Source organism: Limulus polyphemus, unplaced genomic scaffold (assembly GCF_000517525.1).
Source record: "Limulus polyphemus unplaced genomic scaffold, Limulus_polyphemus-2.1.2 Scaffold308, whole genome shotgun sequence".
In the NCBI taxonomy this organism is placed as follows: domain Eukaryota; kingdom Metazoa; phylum Arthropoda; class Merostomata; order Xiphosura; family Limulidae; genus Limulus; species Limulus polyphemus.
Window position 1 is genome coordinate 101,497 of NW_013665918.1, and position 19,598 is coordinate 121,094.

Genomic DNA, 19,598 nt, shown 5'->3' on the forward strand with positions numbered 1-19,598 from the left:
CTTTTTACCAACGAATAGTGGGATTGATCGTCACATTATAACGCCCCCACGGCTGAAAGGGCGAGCATGTTTGGCGGGACGGGGATTCGAACCCGCGACCCTCAGATAGCGAGTCGAGTGCTCTAACCACCTGGCCATGCCGGGCTCGACAGCAAGGGAGTAAAGTTAAATAGCTCTGAAACTCATAAAAATGAGAAAATTAATAAAGTAAGGGATTTTAGAATCCTATGAACCTCACCTTAAATACCCTGAGAAGTTCATTATGCTCAGAGGTAAGGAAGCTAGAAAATGTTTGAAAAAACACAGCTAAAATCGCTTTAGAGTATAATTTCTTATTATAAGTTAACCTGTTCTCCCAGTTTTTCGTTTTTGTTATCTATTAACACTAATCTGCGAGTCAACGAGCTCAAATTTAGGGATTGAGTAGGCTACGGAGGGGGTGTCAAAGCTATTAAAATTTGAACCTCAAAAAATACACTTTACTGCCTAAATCATTCACATCTCAGTGACATTTGGCCACGAGGATGCGGAGTTTAGGGGATTGACCAGACTAAGTATTTATCTTGGCGTGCCATGAATGGTCAAATAAAAGGCGCTTTTGAATGCTAATTTTTAACTGGTCTAAAACAAAGATAAAACCATTCATTGGTTTATATTCCATTATGTGCCATGCCGGTGATGCTACTACTGCCTCTGCTACTAGTACTGGTGCCCTGCTAGTGCTGTTACTTATGTTGCTCTGCTACAAATAATGTTGCTACTAATACTGTTATTTCATCCTTCACACATCATACTAGTTCCTGAAACCGACTTAACGAGTATTTGTCTGTGATTCCGAGCAGAAACCATCACAACAAAGACAAAGATGGCGCAGTTGTATTTTGCACACATTGATGATGTATGCCTTCCTCGGTCATTTTTATGGACATAATTCGCGAAAACCGCTGAGATAACGGCTTGATAGAGTAGAGGAATTTTATTCTATATTGCGCAACATATGTAGCTACTACCGTGTTTTTTGTGGGTATGGCAGTTACCCTATCATAGCCTGGAAACTAGTGCAAGTTCGTCCACAGTGATGAGGAATTCAGATTATACATTTTCCAAAGAACTTAAATCCATATTCAAAACTTAAAAAAAAAGAGAGAGTGCTAGAAATTTTGCTTGAAAATCAATTTAACCAAAATCTCTTCCTGACTGGTAGACTGGGTATTAATAATTGCTTGTACTGCAGTGTTGTTTCTTGTACTTCATTTTCTCAAATTTATTTTGTTTGTGCTTTTTTTCTTTGTTAATACATTTGTATGTTATGTACTGTTTTACTCACAACTGTTTTTTCATCTGTACTCTCATGTTAAGTAGTATTTTCCTGTATCATAATTTTATTCTTCTCTAATATTTCTCTGCTCTATACTGTTCCATTTCATTGTTCCACAGTGGCACAGCGGTATGTCTGCGGACTTATACGGCTAGAAACCGTAGGAAGAGCACAGATTGCCCTTTTTGTAGCCATGTGCATAATAGCAAATAAAAACAACAATCCATTTTCTTATAACTGTTTAACCTATACTCTTAACTAGTAATAGGTCCTGTGCTTTTGTTCTCTCACACTTATCTCATTCGTACTTTGTATTATTTGTTGATATTTGTTTGTTCTATATTGTTATATTTTATGAGTTGGCGCGGTAAGGTCAAGTAGTTAGGGCGCTTGACTCTCACTCTGAGGGTTGCAGGTTCGAATCTCCATCACACTAAAAGTGCTCGTCCTTTCAGCCATGAGGGTGTTATAATGTAACGGTCAATTCCACTATTCGTTGATAAAAGAGTAGCCCAAGAGTGGTGATGACTAACTGCTATCCCTTTAGCCTTTCACTACTAAATTAGGTATGGCATTCTCAGATAGGCCTAGTGGAGCTTTCCGCGAAATTCAGAACAAACCAAACCTTTATGAGTTATATCCTGTGCACTCTCGTTTTTCGCATTTCTTTGTCCTGCCGATTCTGTATCATCTACTTATTTCTTCAGTTTGAGTTATTTGTTAAAGAAGTTACACATTTTGTAACAATAATTACCGAAATAATTTAGTCCGTGCATTAATATGTTTCAGATATATACTGACAACCCTGTTTTTATAGCTAAATAATATTACGATATGAGTATCAAATTAATGACTGGAGAAAGTAATACCTACGGTTGAATTAGCATATGAATTAGTCTAGACTTTGAACGTTCTAAATTAAACTCTAGAACAACTTTAAAAATTCAACATTTTAAATACCTACCTATAGAAGAATGAGATATATGGTATTTGTATGCTAAAATGTCATAAAATCTAACTTAATTTAGGAAATAATTTTATGTAAAGTTTGAATTATTACCAGAGAATATTTCCAACTATTAGTTCTTAAAATATTGATTTGTCTCATAACCTTAAGTATGCAAGCAGCTGCAATTAAGGCATCATCTGAATTCAAAACCAAAATGGTCATAAACAAGTATAATTATCAAAATAATCACTAAAAATTCCTCACGTTTCTTGTTCTGAAATAAACGCAACTAATTAACATACTAACGTGTGTTACGAATTGAATTTATAATCACGTAATTAAACAAAATTGCTGAATTCTTGAAGTTCACGTTGAATGCAATAGAAATATAATGTCTTATATTCGGTTCCACAACCCTCAAGTCATTGTTAAAACAGTCACCCCTCCCTGGCTGTGACGTATTTAAGCCATGTTACAATTATTTTCTTCTCCCTATCACAGTGCTTTTAGACTATTATCTCGAGTTTTATCGGCTCCAACTCCAAAAGATGAATAAAACTATACTCATCCATTGGCTGCAGTTTTGTCCTTTCATCCAACAAGAACAGCTAACACCCAGCACTCTGTCTCTTACCCCACAAGCTATTATAAACGTTGCTTTCTCAACGACCAAAGCCAGGCTTTATGACTCCTAAATCATAATACAATTATATTTCCTTGAATAGAACTGGCCTCTACAGTCTTCTTTCCTTACAAGCTAGCTTGAAGTTTCTTTATCATCAGCTAGAACTTAAGTTCCATGGTATTATGCCTCACAATACATTAAATACCTTCCAATAATTTGGACTCAACCTGGAATATACGATCTCCTCTTCTGATATCATAACAATGTTATCTTTTCCTGATTGTAACTGCACTTCACAGCCTGTATCAATTAGTATTATTTAAAACTGTCCTTTTATTCAAATAAAGCTGAATACTACACTCTTACATCTTATAAGCTATTTGCCCCCAGTACCTCAGCAGTAAGTCATTTTGTAGCTTTTTGCTTAACAATAAACAAACCCACACTAGCTATTTAAACCTAAAACCAACGGCCAACATGCAAAAGGGTTCTAAATTTCGAGATATTTCTACCTATGATATATCAAAATGAAATTAATATTACATTCTAACGTGATGTCTGTTAATCCCAAAGAGTGATATTGGAGTTGCCAACTCCCTGGTGAATATGTGTTTTAATAATTTTCAAGGTAACGATATGACATGGAAAACCAACTGGTACAATCTGGTTGTGAGCCTTAGCTGACTTTTAACGTTTGGGAAGTTTTCAATTGGTACCCCAGATTTTTTTTTCAATTAGCCTGTATACCTTGGTACTTTGTAATTCATTAGATACATAGAAGCCTCTAAAAGATTTTGATTGTTTGTTGTTAAGTACAAAGCTTCGGAATGAGCTACCTGTAGTCTGCTCACCGCGGATTTGGATACGCGAATTTTCTGTTATAAGCTCTCAGACTTACCGCTGACCCACCGGTTGGGAAGTAGGTTCCAAAACAGATGACCCCTACATCCTTCGATTCAAATTTCCATTTCTTTTGTATTGTTTCCTCATTTTCCTAGTACTCTTAGAACTGGTTAAGTAATTTTTTGGTCTTGGAATTGAAACTGGAGAGCCTTAGAACAACTTTTAACCGTATTGCGAGACTATGGGATTCATATTTTTGCTGTATTGCTTACAAATGCTACCCATCCTCATAACTTAGTTAGAATTGAAATACTATTCGTATATCAAATTGTTATATACATTTTGTACAAGTGTGAATTTATAGTTTTACAGTTTTGGAGTTCCAAAATATACCCCCCCCAAAAGACCTTTTGAAACAGTAAACACATGTTGACCATTCCTTGAATGGTTAGTGACCCATTGTTCTAACATAACATTGTGTGGACTTCCTTATTTTATTCATTCACAAGGTATCAGACCACTATTTTGAGCACTTTGTTATAAAAAGCCAATGCCCTGGGTTTTGGAAGTGACTGATTTGTAATATGAAATACCACAGTAATTTTATGTCATAAACATAAACAATGAGATATCAAGTATATTTTTTAGTCTGAGATATTGTACAGACAAGGTTAATGTTTGATTCCGAAACTCACTCATAAATTTAATTTTCTCCAGAACACATTGTTATATAGATATATTTATCTTGAAAAACCAATACTATAGATAAATGACATTCTCATATGACAAAATAGGACTACTGTTCGTGCATATATTACTTATAATTTCATTCATTTACGTAAACTACCTTTTAGCACACTGTCATTAACTACAGGTTAGTATCAGCAAAATGTGTTATTAACTAAAAACATTACCAGTATCAGAACACATCACCGGTAAAAATAACTATTTATTAACATGAGCATTATGTAATTCAATAAATGCTTGACCAACATTATCATATATTGCCACTAAACAAAAATATGACTAACACCTCATTCCGCACAAACTGTTATTATAGTTTACCTTGACCAATATAAACGCAAATCATCACCAAAAATGTAAATTTCAATAGCGGCAAAAACTGGCACATACTTGTGTTTTCATGGACAATAATTGTATTAGTAATACCAGTCACACTTGTACGTTGTATACCATAAAATGACAATTGGTGCTGATGCTGTCCCTAAAGCTGTTTGTTATTAAAAATTCTTGTATTTATCAGGGAACCGTAAAAATAATTGTCAAACGGGTATTAATGTGTAGATTGAAATTTAAATCTTTGGAGATTATTTGCACTAGTACCAGTCGAGGTAATGTATTTATTTTCTGACTCTAGCTAGTCTTTAGGAGTTCTCTCAACCTATCTTAAGTAAAATTCATTTTACAAACCTTTAGCAAATTCTGAAAGTGTAACGAGAAATGGAGAAATGCTTTTACCGAATTTTACTCATTATTAGATATATCTCAAAATTCTGGATACCCAGCACTTAGATTCACTTAGTGAGGTAGAAAAGATACTGTTCTCTTATCTATGTACTAAGAAAAAAAAAACAATATCAGGCAGAAAGTCTAAAGAAAGAAGTTTCTTTTAACCTCAACCCTTCTTCAGAGACAACACAATTGCGTAATGTATTAGCATTAAAAAAAGCCCATTAAATATTAAACTGAAAAACTATTAATAAAAATTTGAACTACACAACCTTATTTGTTTAAGGCATTAAAATTATTTTATTAATTGTTGTTTGTTATTAAGCACAAAGCTACACAAAGGGCTATCTGTGCTCTACCCACCACGGGTATCGAAACCCAGTTTCTAGCGTTGTAAGTCCGCAGACATACCGCTGTGCCACTGTTATTACTGTATTACTTTAGTAATAGACGTCAGCTATAAATAACTCAAGGCTTTGTGAAATATTTATTCAGGTGAAAAATCTACATAATAACACTATTATAGTGAAAAGCGTACGTTAATACCCTTATCATTTTTGAAATATTCAAAGTTTAAAGTTTGACGTTTACACCTAACTTGTGTTTACTTATAATGGTTTTCAACAAGAATAATAACAACACTGTGAAGCAGTTGACATTATTAATAAAAAGTGATAGACTATTTAGTACAACGGTTTCAGACACTAATTGTAAAGACTGAATGAAATAGATCGCACTGAAGAAAGCAAAAGACAGTTAAATGGTAAGTTGATATACTATTTTCGATAATTTCAAACGATTCAAATAAGTACTAGAACCAGAGTTTCGGTATTAATCCAGCTTTACACTGTAATATTTACTGGAGAGCAAACAATAACATAGGAGCAACGAAGTGTAACACAAATTGTACCATATTTTCAAACGTTGATTATATGTTACTGTTATATACAACATAATTAAAAGTTCTTAGTTAAGCCTAATTACGCCCCATTGTTTACCAGCTTGTTATAATAATACTACAAGTATACGTAGTCAACACAGAAATTATGTTATAACACTCAATGAATATCACAAACTGATGAATAAGGTGCAGTGTCTTGCATCATGTAGAATCACAGTTTTGTGAACTTTTTAAGTTTGCCTCAGTAATATTAAGTATCGCGCCTATGATATATTCAGAAAACAAAAGCTTGTTTAAAAATAATAGTTCTAACTTAGTAGTTGAGTAATAGATTCAATAATGCTTTTTATTTATGTACTAGTATAAGTATGTTATCCATATTGTGAAAGTAATCAAATAATCATAAATTCATTCCTGATTTCAGAGAAGATGGGGTTTGGTCCTGTGACGGAGCTCTTAATTTTGGACATGAGGAATTGGGTTCAAATCCGCGCAATGTCACAAAACATATCCCTCCCCTCACTTTAAGCCGATTGTGCGTTATAAGAGTAACTGTAAATCTCTTTGCGCGGATGATGGGTGATAGAATACCTGGCTGTTTTCCCTCTGGTCATTATCTCAATATTAAGGACGCCAGCAGATAGTCTTAAGGCAAATACATTAAAGAATAAACTAACAATTATTTAAAAATCATCTAAACATTCTTTATATTTGGAATACACTTTGACTGATCAATGTATCTCTAGACTCGGCAAAAGTAAACATAGTATACATATTGCTGTAATTTCTACGTGTATGTAAAGATCTCTTAGCTTGAATCGTGGTATTGCTGTGCTTTAAAATCCACAATCACAAATCCCATGCTAAATTATAATATAAATACATAAGGAACAAAACCTCTATAATACTAAGTAAACATTTATTAAGTACAACGTTCTTCATTAAAGCTATAAAAATGTCTGTTATCCACAAAGCTGTAGAATGAAGTGGCAATCATCAAAAGGGTTATAATAAAAATCTATTACCTACAGTGATACAATAACAGGTACATTACACATACGAGTACATTAAAATATCAAATACGAAAAAGTTACAATAAAAGATCCATTATCCATAAGACTACATTACACATGTCCAATAAAAACATAACTACAATAAAAGGCTTATTACTTAAACGGTTGCAATAAAGGTTTATTATCAACATAGCTATAATGATTAGTCCACTACAATGTTGGTACAACATATATTATTCTTAAAAAATAATATATTTATCTTAAAAATCTTTTTTTTTTTGACAGAAGAAATTCGCATTTAAAACTGCAGAAAAAGTGACGCTACAAATGGATTCGCGCGCTGTGAAACAGCGCGAGACAGATCACATAATATGTTTTTGTAGAATTTCGACGCTTTAACCTTGAACTACTTATGACAAGTTTTGCTTATGGAAAGAAACGGATTTTTAGCTATAAATAAGTAGTCGAAGCTTTTTTTCTTTCTTTTTTTAAAAAATAAATGTCATTGAAGCGAACCAGTAAATTGCGCTATCGAGTAGAATTCTTATCTGATATACAAAGCACAAACTGTGATTCGTTTAAGGCCGAGATAACCAATCACAACTAGATACTCCATTATATTCAACCATCTTCTTCAAATGTTTTTAAAATACTACATAGGGGTAGAAAAACTTAAGTTTGGATATAAATGTATAAATGGTGAGAGAACTACAAATTTTGCAGCACTGCAATGTGGTACATGTGTCTAAAAACACTTGCAGAAAACATTTATGAAAGTAAACGACTACAGGTGGCGTTGTAATAAAGTAGTCTAGGAGCGTGCTGTATAAAAACAGGTTCTTAATGTGGCTACGAGAGGCGCTTTACATATAAACTGCTTGTCAATATAATGGAGCATCCTCTTAAAGTACAAAATGAAACTAAGTTAACCTAATTAGTTTGTAGATTTCGAGCTCTTGCAGAAATTATAGTGTACAAGTAATATTTACTAAACCGACATTGATAGTCGAGTTCTTCCTTAAATGTGAGACAAACGTAACTTGGTACGGTACAAGCTAAACTTCCTTTGCTATGACCTATGTCTTATAAGTGGATTTTATAATGACGAAAGACGTTAAGTTTCATCATGGTAGATGATACTATGAAACAATTTCCTGTTTTTATTTTAAAGGTTAAAGAATCATCTAAAAGTCAGTTAACTACTAATGGAAGGGTATATTCGCTGGCACGTTCATTACGTTTTCTTTTAAAAAGTTAGTCCACTGAGTGGTAAGAGCTGGTAGAATAATGTAAAATCTTAAGTAAACAATAAGCTCATCGTTCGTAGTCGAAGTTGAAAGCTAGTTAAATGTAAAGGCTTTCTCATTACAAGGGGAAACCTTATTGGTAGTTACAATAGCTTAACGTCAGACTCGCAATTTCTTTAAAAACGCATATAGACAAATTTGTCAATAGGATTTTTTTATTTTCTTGCTTTTTTTATATTTAATACATAGATCACGATTAGAACCTGCTGATAGTAATTCAAATATCACACTGATGTTATTTTTACTACGTTGTCTGATGCGTTTTGTTAATTTAACTTGTTAAAAACCATTGAAATCCCTTAAACATTTTCAGAAATACAAATGAAAATCTCAAACTAATGTGTAGTGACAGCCAAAACTTCTACATTAATTATCAGTATTTTAGTCAATATCTGCACATTAATGTGTAGCTCCAATCACAACATTAACTACAGACATCATATATGACTTGCATGACTTCACAATGTATCGTGCCAATCAAAATCTTTACACTTCAGGCTGAACTGTAAAAGCTTTTTTAAAAATAAATTTAAATTCTATGCTCTTAGATGTACCAATTTGTTTTTCAGTAAAGTTAGTAAAATGTTTTATTCCATGCGTTGTATGACGCGTTTTTTTTTTCGTTGAAACATAATACCAGAGAAATTGAAAATAAACCTATTCTCAGACTGATGCATATTAAATCTCAACAAGATTTTGTTTTTCTTCCCAGAATAAAATGTTTTATGATTTACTTTCTCATCCTAGTGCTCATCAAATGCAACTCTTGTAAAAACTTTAATACCAGAGAAGTCAGAAGAGAAATGAAAATTAGGTTTAAGGGACATTTTAAAAGACTCGCATGTTTTCCAAGATCTCAAAGAAACAAAACATATTATCACTAAAAACAATGTCGAAAACGTCCGACGAGAAACAGACATCAAAAGAAGACAAATAGCTGAAGCACTACTGATAAAGTTATCAAAGCTAAAGCTAAATAAATATCCAAGAACTTCTTTTTATGTATATCAATATTTTATCTAGCTCATTTTACTAAAAAAGTTAATTCAACGTCACCTAAAAAACTTGTCCTCACCATCACGAGTCAGACTGTCTTAATGAACGTAATAGTTATCTGACGATGACTCGATACTATGAGTCAAAACGTTGTAAACGTTAAAACCAGAATTTCCATATTGTAAAAGTTCTGTTATTATTTGTTAAATTAATTAATCAGTAGGTTCCTCACTAAACATTAAACCTCTGTTTTCTTTATCATTCGTCCTAGACTGTAATTAGAAAATTACAGTATCGTAACATTTTTTCGAATAATGTTGTTTTAATATAAACTAGCTGGAGTACCAATCCCCTGGACTGAAATTCATGATTAATGAAAAGTTGCCTTAGGACATGAAAAGTTGCTTTCCTTTTAGGTAATTGTACAAAACGTCCATAAAAACTGCAAAATACAAAATGTGAAACCGCAACTTTGCTTGTACCTCCGCATGGACCCGACAAACATTCATGCCAAATTTGGGGAAGATCCACCAACAGGGGGCGAAGTAGTAGTAAAAAAACGCAAAAATGCACATAAAACTGCAAAACGCAAAATGGAAAACTGAACATTTGCATGAACCTAATACAACCTCCATACCAATTTTGGTGAAGATCCATCCACACCCTGTGAAGTAGTTACAAGGACATACAACAGACAGTACTATTATATTTATATAGATAAGCAAAGTGAAAAATACCTATTACTTTGTATACCTAGCCTTCGTTTCTGTTAGCATTATTTGTGGACATGGAAACATCATTGTAGAGATTAAATGGAAGTCGGCGCTGAAGCCTGCAGCACTGATAACATGTATGAGAACAGCACGAAGGAAAATAAAATTAATGCGAGTCTCTTTTTTTTTAGTTATCATATATATATATATAATGGTTCAAATATTTGAACTCTTTTAGGAAATTCAAAGCTTTTCAAAGGGTTTGATTAAATGGAATTAGCAAAAAACACCACGTGAAATTAGATTTTTAAAACATATTTTAAAAGTAAACAAACTATTCAAATAATTTGAAAGGTTTTATTTCTTGAGTTTTATGACATTCGCTTGGTTTGAAGGTTTTTTTAAAAAGTTCTTTCAATGTTTGAACTCCTGGTTCAGTTATTATATGAAATGGTCTTTTTGTCTGCGTTACTTATGAATCATGCAGTATAAAAGAAAACACGGGGTTCCTCAGACATCTGTGTGGCGAGACTGTCTATTCTAAAAAACACATTGACTTCTTTAAGTTAAAAAAATATTTGTTTTAAAATTACCAAGAAGGTCTGTGAAGTTTAATTACCAAATTCTCATTTTAATTGCAATTTAAACTTTCTAGTTTACTGTGCTGTATCAAATGATAGCTTACTTAACGTATTACTTAGGTTAGTAACACGTTATAATGGCATGTAAACGCAATGACAGTCAAATTACGACCTAACAAGTAAACCTACAGGCAAGAAAACTGGTACTTAAACTCATAAATGTGTAAACAAACAAGTAGTACTTAACAATCTAGCCTAAAGACAAATATTAATATTAAAAACTAATCTATAGATTAACAAACAAGTAACTTGACGAAAATTTAGTAATTAACGGGAAAATTTAAAGAGTAACAAAAGGTAACTTGACAAAACATCAGTGCTTAACAGCAATCCTAATTAGCAACAAATAAGCAAATTGACAAAAAACAGTACTTAACAAATAAATCTAAAAGTATTAAAGACGTAACTTGAAAAAAAATCAGTACTTAACAGACAAACCTAAAGTAACTTGACAAAAAAATCTATACTTAAACATTCCTAAAGAGTAACAAATAAGCAACTTGACAAAAAATCGATCGGTACTGACAGACAAATCTAAAGTAACTTGACAAAAATTGGTAATTACAGACAACTATAAATTGTAACTTGACAAAAAATCAGTGCTTAACAGACAAATCTAAAGTAACTTGACAAAAAAATCAATACTTAACAGATAAACCTAAAGTAACTTGACAAAAAATCGGTACTTTTTTGTCAAGTTACTTTAGATTTGTCTGTCAGTACCGATCGATTTTTTGTCAAGTTACTTTAGATTTGTCTGTTAAGTACTGATTTTTTGTCAAGTCACTTTAGATTTGCCTGTAAGTACTGATTTTTGCCAAGTTACTTTAGATTTGTTTTTAAGTACTGATTTTTTGTCAAGTTACTTTAGATTTGTCTGTTAAGCACTGAGAGACAAACCTAAAGTAAATTGACAAAAAATCTATACTTAGACATTCCTAAAGAGTAACAAATAAGTAATTTGACAAAAATGGATCGGTACTGACAGACAAATCTAAAGTAACTTGACAAACATCGGTAATTACAGACAACTATAAATTGTAACTTGACAAAAAATCAGTGCTTAACAGACAAATCTAAAGTAACTTGACAAAAAATCAGTACTTGACAGACAAACCTGAAGCAACTTAACAAAAAATCAGTACTTACAGGCAAATCTAAAGTAACTTGACAAAAAAATCAGTACTTAACAGACAAATCTAAGGTAACTTGACAAAAAATCAGTACTTACAGACAAAACTAAAGTAACTTGACAAAAAAAGCTATACTTAGACAGTCCTGAAGAGCATCAAACAAGTAACTTGACAAAAATCACTACTTAACAAATAAATCTAAAGAGTAGCAAACAAGTAACTTGACAAAAAATCAGTACTTAACAGACAAATCTAAAGACTAACAAACAAGTCCCTTCATAAAAAAAATCGGCACTTTACCGACAAATCTAAGATAATTTGACAAAAAAAAATCAGTACTTAACAGACAAATTTAAAGAGTAAACAAAGAAGCAGCATGATAAAAAAATCAATACTTAACAGACAAATCTCAAGACTAACAAAGAAGTAACTTGACAAAAAATAAGTATTTAACAGGCTAAAAATCAGTACTTAACAGACAAACCTAAAGAATAACAAATAAGTAACTTGACAAACGTACCTAAAGACAAACAAGTTATTATTTAAAAGACAAACGCAACAATAAACAAACCATTACTTAATAGATAATCCAGACAACAAACAAACCAATACTTAACATGGTAACTTAAAGGATAAGCTTGACAACAAACTAAATAATTACTTAACTGGCAAACCATGGGTGGATAGTAAACTTAAATTTACAATTATTTCACTACAACACCATAGCCTCATACCAATGTTCTTTTGCATATCACTCAAAATAAAGAGGAATTTTCAATCGAAAAATATGCAATTAAAATATAATTTCATGAGAATATTTATGTGTAATTTATTATGTTCTCAGTTGGTAAAGATTCATAATATCTTAAATAATTTATGACATATTTAATAGTTCAAGAACAAGGTACGTATTTCTTAAATACATAGTAACATTGTATTTTTTTATATTTGTTCGTTTACTCACTCTACCATTGAAGAACTTTTTAAGGGTTCTAAGACATTTAATAAACACCCATTTTCCTGAACATACCTCTGCAGCATCATTGTAACAAATTAATAAAATTTATTTGTTTGTTTATAGTTAAGAACAAAGCTACACAATGGGCTATCTGTGCTCTGCCCACCACGAGTATTGAAACCCGGTTTCTGGCGTTGTAAGTCCGCACACATACCGCTGTGCCACTGGGAAGCACATTAATAAAAATGAACTGAAAATGAACTACAGAAAGTTATCGTGAAGTGAGCAAAAATCTTCGAATCACAATGAAAAAACTCCACATGCAATTAATTTACAACAAAGTAGTAAAATAACATTTGCTGTGTACGTTTGTGAAGTCTAATTTGTTGGACTAGCGTTTTGCTTATGTATCGAATCCAAAGAAATGTTACACTGCTCATCGAAATAAAAGAAGACTCGGCGTTATCTATCATAAATATAACATGCATTGATTTATCTCTGTATAAAATATATCATTCGCAGTAACTAAACTAGTGAAATAAGTAGAAATGTATAAGCCAAAAAAAAATCATCTCCAAACGCTAAATAATTGAAATATACAGATATTTTTCCATTGAAATTGAAAGATGTTTGTACGTGTAAAAACCACCAATGATAATTTTTGCATTCCTAAAAGCCATATTTCAAACACATACATATTAAGCTCTTAAAATATACTCATAATTAGACGAGCTATGCAAAGAAAAAACAACAAAAAACTTAGAGTAAATTAACTAAACATGGAAATATTTGTGAGAGTATAAAGAAACTGTTTATATAGATTAAACAGGAGAAATATTTAGACACAAAACTATACAATCGAAATTTAATAATGTTTGTCTCAGTAAAACCAAACGCTGCCCAAACGATATATGCAAACATCTGTACGAATAAGATAATTAGTTATGAACACTATTACCTAAATTACTATTTCTTATTGGTTTCAATGTACTCATAAAAATAGCTATTTCATTAATTTGTCATCTGCAAGTGATTGGAATCATTCACACAAGCATGTCTATTTTAGTAAGTATCTGTAAGGGATATGTTTAATCTGTGCAAACATCTTTATATTTCAATATGCAGATGGATTTACGGATACAATTAACTCAATAGAAGGCACTAATTTAATGAGATATGTAGTTGATTATTTGAGTAAAATTAAATAACTCGGAGACATTAACTCAGTGGAATATGCAGACGTTTGTATAAATGAAATGAAATCACTAAGAGACACTAACTTAGTGAGGTGTGCAGAACTTGTTCAGTTAAGAAACAACAAACCAGGAAAAGCACATAATTCTCAGTATAATTTTAACATAACATAACGTTTTGGGACAACAGGGGCCCTATTGGCCCATCTCGGCTGTCCCATCGTCTAAACTAAACTAAAACCGTTAGTAAATAAATTTTAAAAAATCTTAAAGCCAGCTCTTATCATTCATATACTTATTAAGCTTTCTCTTAAACTCACTTAAATTTATTGCCTCCACCACATCCGAAGGCAACCAATTCCAAAGGCCAACCACCCTGTTATAAGATACACTAAATATTTTAGTTGAGCTAAACTCTATTTATTTCTATATTTTTACAACTTAAACTTGTTTAAAAATACACATTTTATTAACATTAAATGTAAAATAACAACATAGCAGCTTAGGGTTTTCTCAATATTGTCAATGTCGAAAAATGCTTAGGAAATTCCGAAGGGCGTGTGATGCTTAAAAAAACTGTTGTGAGAACGCGATTAACCAGAGTCAGTATCCTTTATTTGTTTAAATAATGTTGATATTTTGTATAATTATATATTACTCATCAGCTATTAACGTAAAAAACTTTAAATGGTATTCTTTACGTGTAGTTATAAGTTACATATGACATCTTAGAGTTGGATGTTTTATAAAACCTACTTTTTTTAAAGCTTTCTGATCATCTTTCATTTAGCACTGACATGTTAGTTTATTCATGAAAATACATTTCTAAACACAGTAAATAAGTAAAACAATTAAATCATACAGAGTGATACAAAATTTGTACACCACCATTTATGTTTTTTCTAAGTTCTGCTCTTATAGCTGTTAACGTGTGCTCCGTTAATATCACGACACAATCTCACTTACTCCCATATACTCCAGCAAGACTAATGACGTCTCAAGCAATTTCATAGCAAAAGGAAAAAGAAACAATTCGTGAAACCCAAACAGGACTTAAAAGAATCATTGTAAGGGCAGGACTTAGACATATCATAATCATTTGTGACTTTTACGTCACCCCATGTATAAAGGTTTTGGTGCAATAAATTATGAAATACCATTAATAAAAAGTTTTAAAAGTTACGACTATCATCTGGAAACACTTGTCTACAACTGTGTTTATGAATATATTCAGCAATCTGTTTTTGGGAGAATGTTTTACTGTGTGAGAATACTTATTTTTAATAAATATGATGATAAAAAACAGCAACAATCTAATCACGTTGTAAAGTGACATGTGTTACTTACGTTTTCTGTTCGCAGTACAACGTCTTGACCGTGGGGTACATCTCGCCAGACTGGAAGATCGGCTATTAGCTCACTCACTGGACAACTGGACAGTTGGGGGCCTTCTGATGTCCGCTGGGTCAACACTTCGGTTATTCTGCCTGTAGATGTCGCAGCAGCTCCGCCGTTTTGTTGGCTCAGGTGGGTAACATAAATAACAACCGTGATAAATGACACGGTTTTTAATTTAAGCAATAGGATGTGAATGTTCATGTTCGTGGACTGGTGCTTAATGACTAATTTTAGAGATTTTAATAAAATTATCTAGAAATAGATGAAATATTTAGAAATATGTGCAACGCTTTGACATGTGTCTTCTTTAGCATATATCAGTGTCACCAACTTACGACACAGTACTCATTAAATTAAGACAAATGATTAATGTCTTTATTTGTACTTAACTAAGTGGTTTCTGATTGCTAAGAAGCTGTTAGCTTTGCTAAAGGAGCAAAGTATTAAATAAGACTTGATGGTTGGTTCAAATGCTAGAGCTGAGGTACTGTTGAATCGTGCACGGAACTACGGACGAACAGAGGTACTAACCTCTACTTCTCTCGCGCTTTCGGAAAGCAATAAAGAAGATCTTCACAGAACCACTAGCTCGAGCCGCGTGCAATCAATACTTGCCAGGAAAAATAACAAGCCATGTGCTACAAACAGAAAACTATAGGGGGCAGTAGTGCTTTAGTGAGACTGTGATTAATATTTTGAAATACATAAATTGAAACTTGTCAAGGTTTAGGATACTAAAGATACATAATCTTCACTTGAATACGTTAACTACTATAATTTCTAGGTGACACTTGTCTCAATTACTAAGAATGAATTTAGGTGAAATTTTGATAGACATTTACTTAAACTTCTGATGTCCCCAGTGGTTCAGTGTAAGCCTGAGGGCTTATAACGCTAAAAATCACGTTGGGATACTCACGGTAGGCAGAGCACATATAGCCCAGCGTGAAGCTCTGCGCTTAACAACAAACAAAATCCTAATAGATTCTAATAAATGAGAAAATACGAATCTATAAATACACTTGAGTTTTTTTTTTTCTCAAATGCTTTAACCAAAAAGTTGAGCAGTAGCGTCAAAAATATATATAATTAGATTTCTACTTTAATCATAAAATGTTCTTTAATGAATAGTAGAGCCACGGCTACAATTTTGAATATCTTTAATGAGCGTTTCAGAATGATGAAACGATCAATAAAGATGTTTACAATTGTTGATGTGGCTCTACTATTCATTATCAAACTTCGTTTTCCGTCAAATTAATCAAAGCGTTCTTTAGTTGGATATGTGATTATAAGATCAATCTGTTTTCAACAAAAACGGTAAAAAAAAAGATGTTGTATTGGCAGTGATCTCATAATTAATGTTGTAAAACGGGTTGTGGGGCATTCACTTTTACCAATGCTTCCTTATCCATCGTTTCAACCTGTCAGAAACCATTATGATTTTGCAACTCGCTGATCAAGTTCGAAAAATAGTCATTTATACGTCGGTTATATGTATATGTGCAGTTTAATGGTTAGTTATAAGTTCATTTATAAAAATACAGTAATAGAGACTTACTACAACTATCAGCCATGGGAAATGGAAAAGCTGACAGCTTTGGAGATAGTAGTAATGTGGTATATGTGACGACGTATTGCTTCCCTGTAATTTTCCTACTGTAATGACGTAAACGTAATCCAAGTAATACTCAGCCATTAAGGATCTGGAAGAGTAACATAAGTTAATCCAGATGATGGTTATTACCTTAATTGCCCTTTAGTTTTCTCTTCGATTTCTGTTTTTGTTTTAAAAATTCTTTTAATATTTCCTTGCCAAAGGGGATAATATATCGTCTCTTTAATATACAGTTTGATCCAGATAATTCAAGTGGTAGTGAAATAGAATAGCAATTACAATTATTCCTCTAGCCTTGTGTCCACTTTGATTGCAACCAATAATTAATAACCTTGTGATTATTCTTATGGAAGAAGAGGCACAGAAAATAAATTGGCTTCTAAAAGCTAAGACTTTTGAAATGTTTTATTGCAGTTTTTCATTATAGTTCAGAGACAATATGGTTAAGCCTATCTGTAACAATTGTGTCTTTTTTTCTAAGTCTAAGAAACAGATAGATGGCTACTATTTATTCGAATAAGCCACAAAACAGCTTTGGCTAAGGCTTATTAAGAGTGAAAAAAATCTGAATGTATCAAAATGACTTCCAAAAAGTGTTGATACATGAGACACAGTGTTTTATTAATTCAGCGTTTACTTCCACACGTTTACAGTTATTTTTATATTATGACATTTACAGAGATGCCAAGAGACTAATGGGCATGAAAGAGCGGTACATGGTGCATTTTCAAGGACTAAAATGTCACATTAAGTCTAGTAAGTTTAATACACCTGAAATAAAAACAGATATAAATATACATTGTGAAACATTAGTGGACATACAGACACCACAGGCTTAATATTTTCATACTATAGAAGAAACAATTGCTATCGTAATTTATCAGAGATTTATTGACTGTATTATATAATAGTCAAATTCCTTTTCCTGACTTTATCTTCCTTTGTTACTAATACAACAGATTCATCCTCAATGTCGTCCAACTAGATCTGCTTCAAGGTTGTTTGCTTATTAGTAATAGTACCAACACTATACATAAAAGGAAATACAAAATCACACCAAACAAAACGAGCTGATGTGAAGTATAACTTAATAATAACGTCATAATAAAAACAACTTATGAGTGCACGAGTTAAGAAAATCAACGAAACACTCAGGAAGTCTGTACTGCTATGACAAGCAAGCATGAAGGTGAATTGTTTCGAAATGTTTACATTTTCATTCAAAGTGCTCTCTAGAAAATAACAAAGCCAGTGGGAGAGAGATTATTCTCCGAATGACTTTTCATTGACCACAAGACTCTATAATGACCGAGATACTTAAGGTTTAGGTTACTTAAACATGAGTGAGATATGCACATTGGGCTCTGAGGGCGTGGCAATGAAACAAATTTCGTGAGACTTGGCATGTCTGCGATAATCTGTTGAAAAAAGTAGGTAAGACTATACCTCCTCCTATGCTCATCTTCTTAGTCAACCCATTACGGGTTTGAAATTACATAACAGAAGTATAAAACTAGTTTTTAATAGGTCAATGTCCATGATCCTCTTTGTCTAGGATTCATTATCTAATTATAAATGTATTCTGAAACTAAATGTTATAGTCCTGTATCCTAAAGTTGTCAAAGCATGATAGTTTTTTTTTGTCCAAGATATTTGAAAAAGTCATCATTAGAGATATTATTTCATAAAATAACCTTAATTAGTGCTTTTAAAGTAATAATTATCTCATATTTAACTTCCTTAATGAACTAACTGAAAGGATTATGGGTAAAAAGACAGACGTTTTAACATGTTATTTGAGACATATCTTGACCCTAAAAGGTTTTCATTTTTCGTAGTTTAGATATACACCATCACTGCCTTTTATAGTTCATTTTGCTAGTTAATGTTATCTGTTAATACCAAAATTATATAAAATATATATGACTAATAAGAAGTTAGTTAAAAACGTTAAATCTTTACCGAGCCTTTGCAAAATACAACCACAACGACATCTAACGACAACAACAATTCAAAAGCATGGTATAGTAAGAGGATAATCGGTAAACAACGTTTATAAAGCTATTCCCATATGTGATTTTACAGTGCTCCACTAGTTTCATTGTAGCTGACATCAACTTGCTAGTGATAACACAGCTTACACCAACCTACTAGTTTCATTGTAGCTGATATCAGCTTGCTAGTGATACCACAGTTTACACCAACCTACTAGTTTAATTGAAGCTGACATCAGCTTGTTAGTGATACCATAGTTTACACGAACCTACTAGTTTCATTGTAGCTGACATCAGCTTGCTAGTGATACCACAGTTTACACCAACCTACTAGATTTCATTGTAGCTAACATCAGCTTGCTAGTGATACCACAGTTTACACCAACCTACTAGTTTCATTGTAGCTGACATCAACTTGCTAGTGATACCGTAGTTTACACGAACCTACTAGTTTCATTGTAGCTGACATCAACTTGCTAGTGTTACCACAACTTACACCAATCTAGGGAAAGGTGAAGTAAGACGACC

General features: G+C 32.4%; 1 protein-coding gene across 1 annotated transcript in view; it reads right to left on the bottom strand.

Moving 5' to 3' along the window:
• The window catches only part of LOC111085282 (delta and Notch-like epidermal growth factor-related receptor), a 101,052-nt gene extending 84,987 nt beyond the window's left edge, over nucleotides 1-16,065 (bottom strand). Inside the window, exon 1 of the mRNA XM_022383092.1 lies at nucleotides 15,408-16,065. Coding sequence (XP_022238800.1) covers nucleotides 15,408-15,659 — 252 coding nt within the window. The 5' untranslated portion in view covers nucleotides 15,660-16,065. The remainder of the gene's footprint in view (nucleotides 1-15,407) is intronic.
• Nucleotides 16,066-19,598: the final 3,533 nt, after the last annotated feature.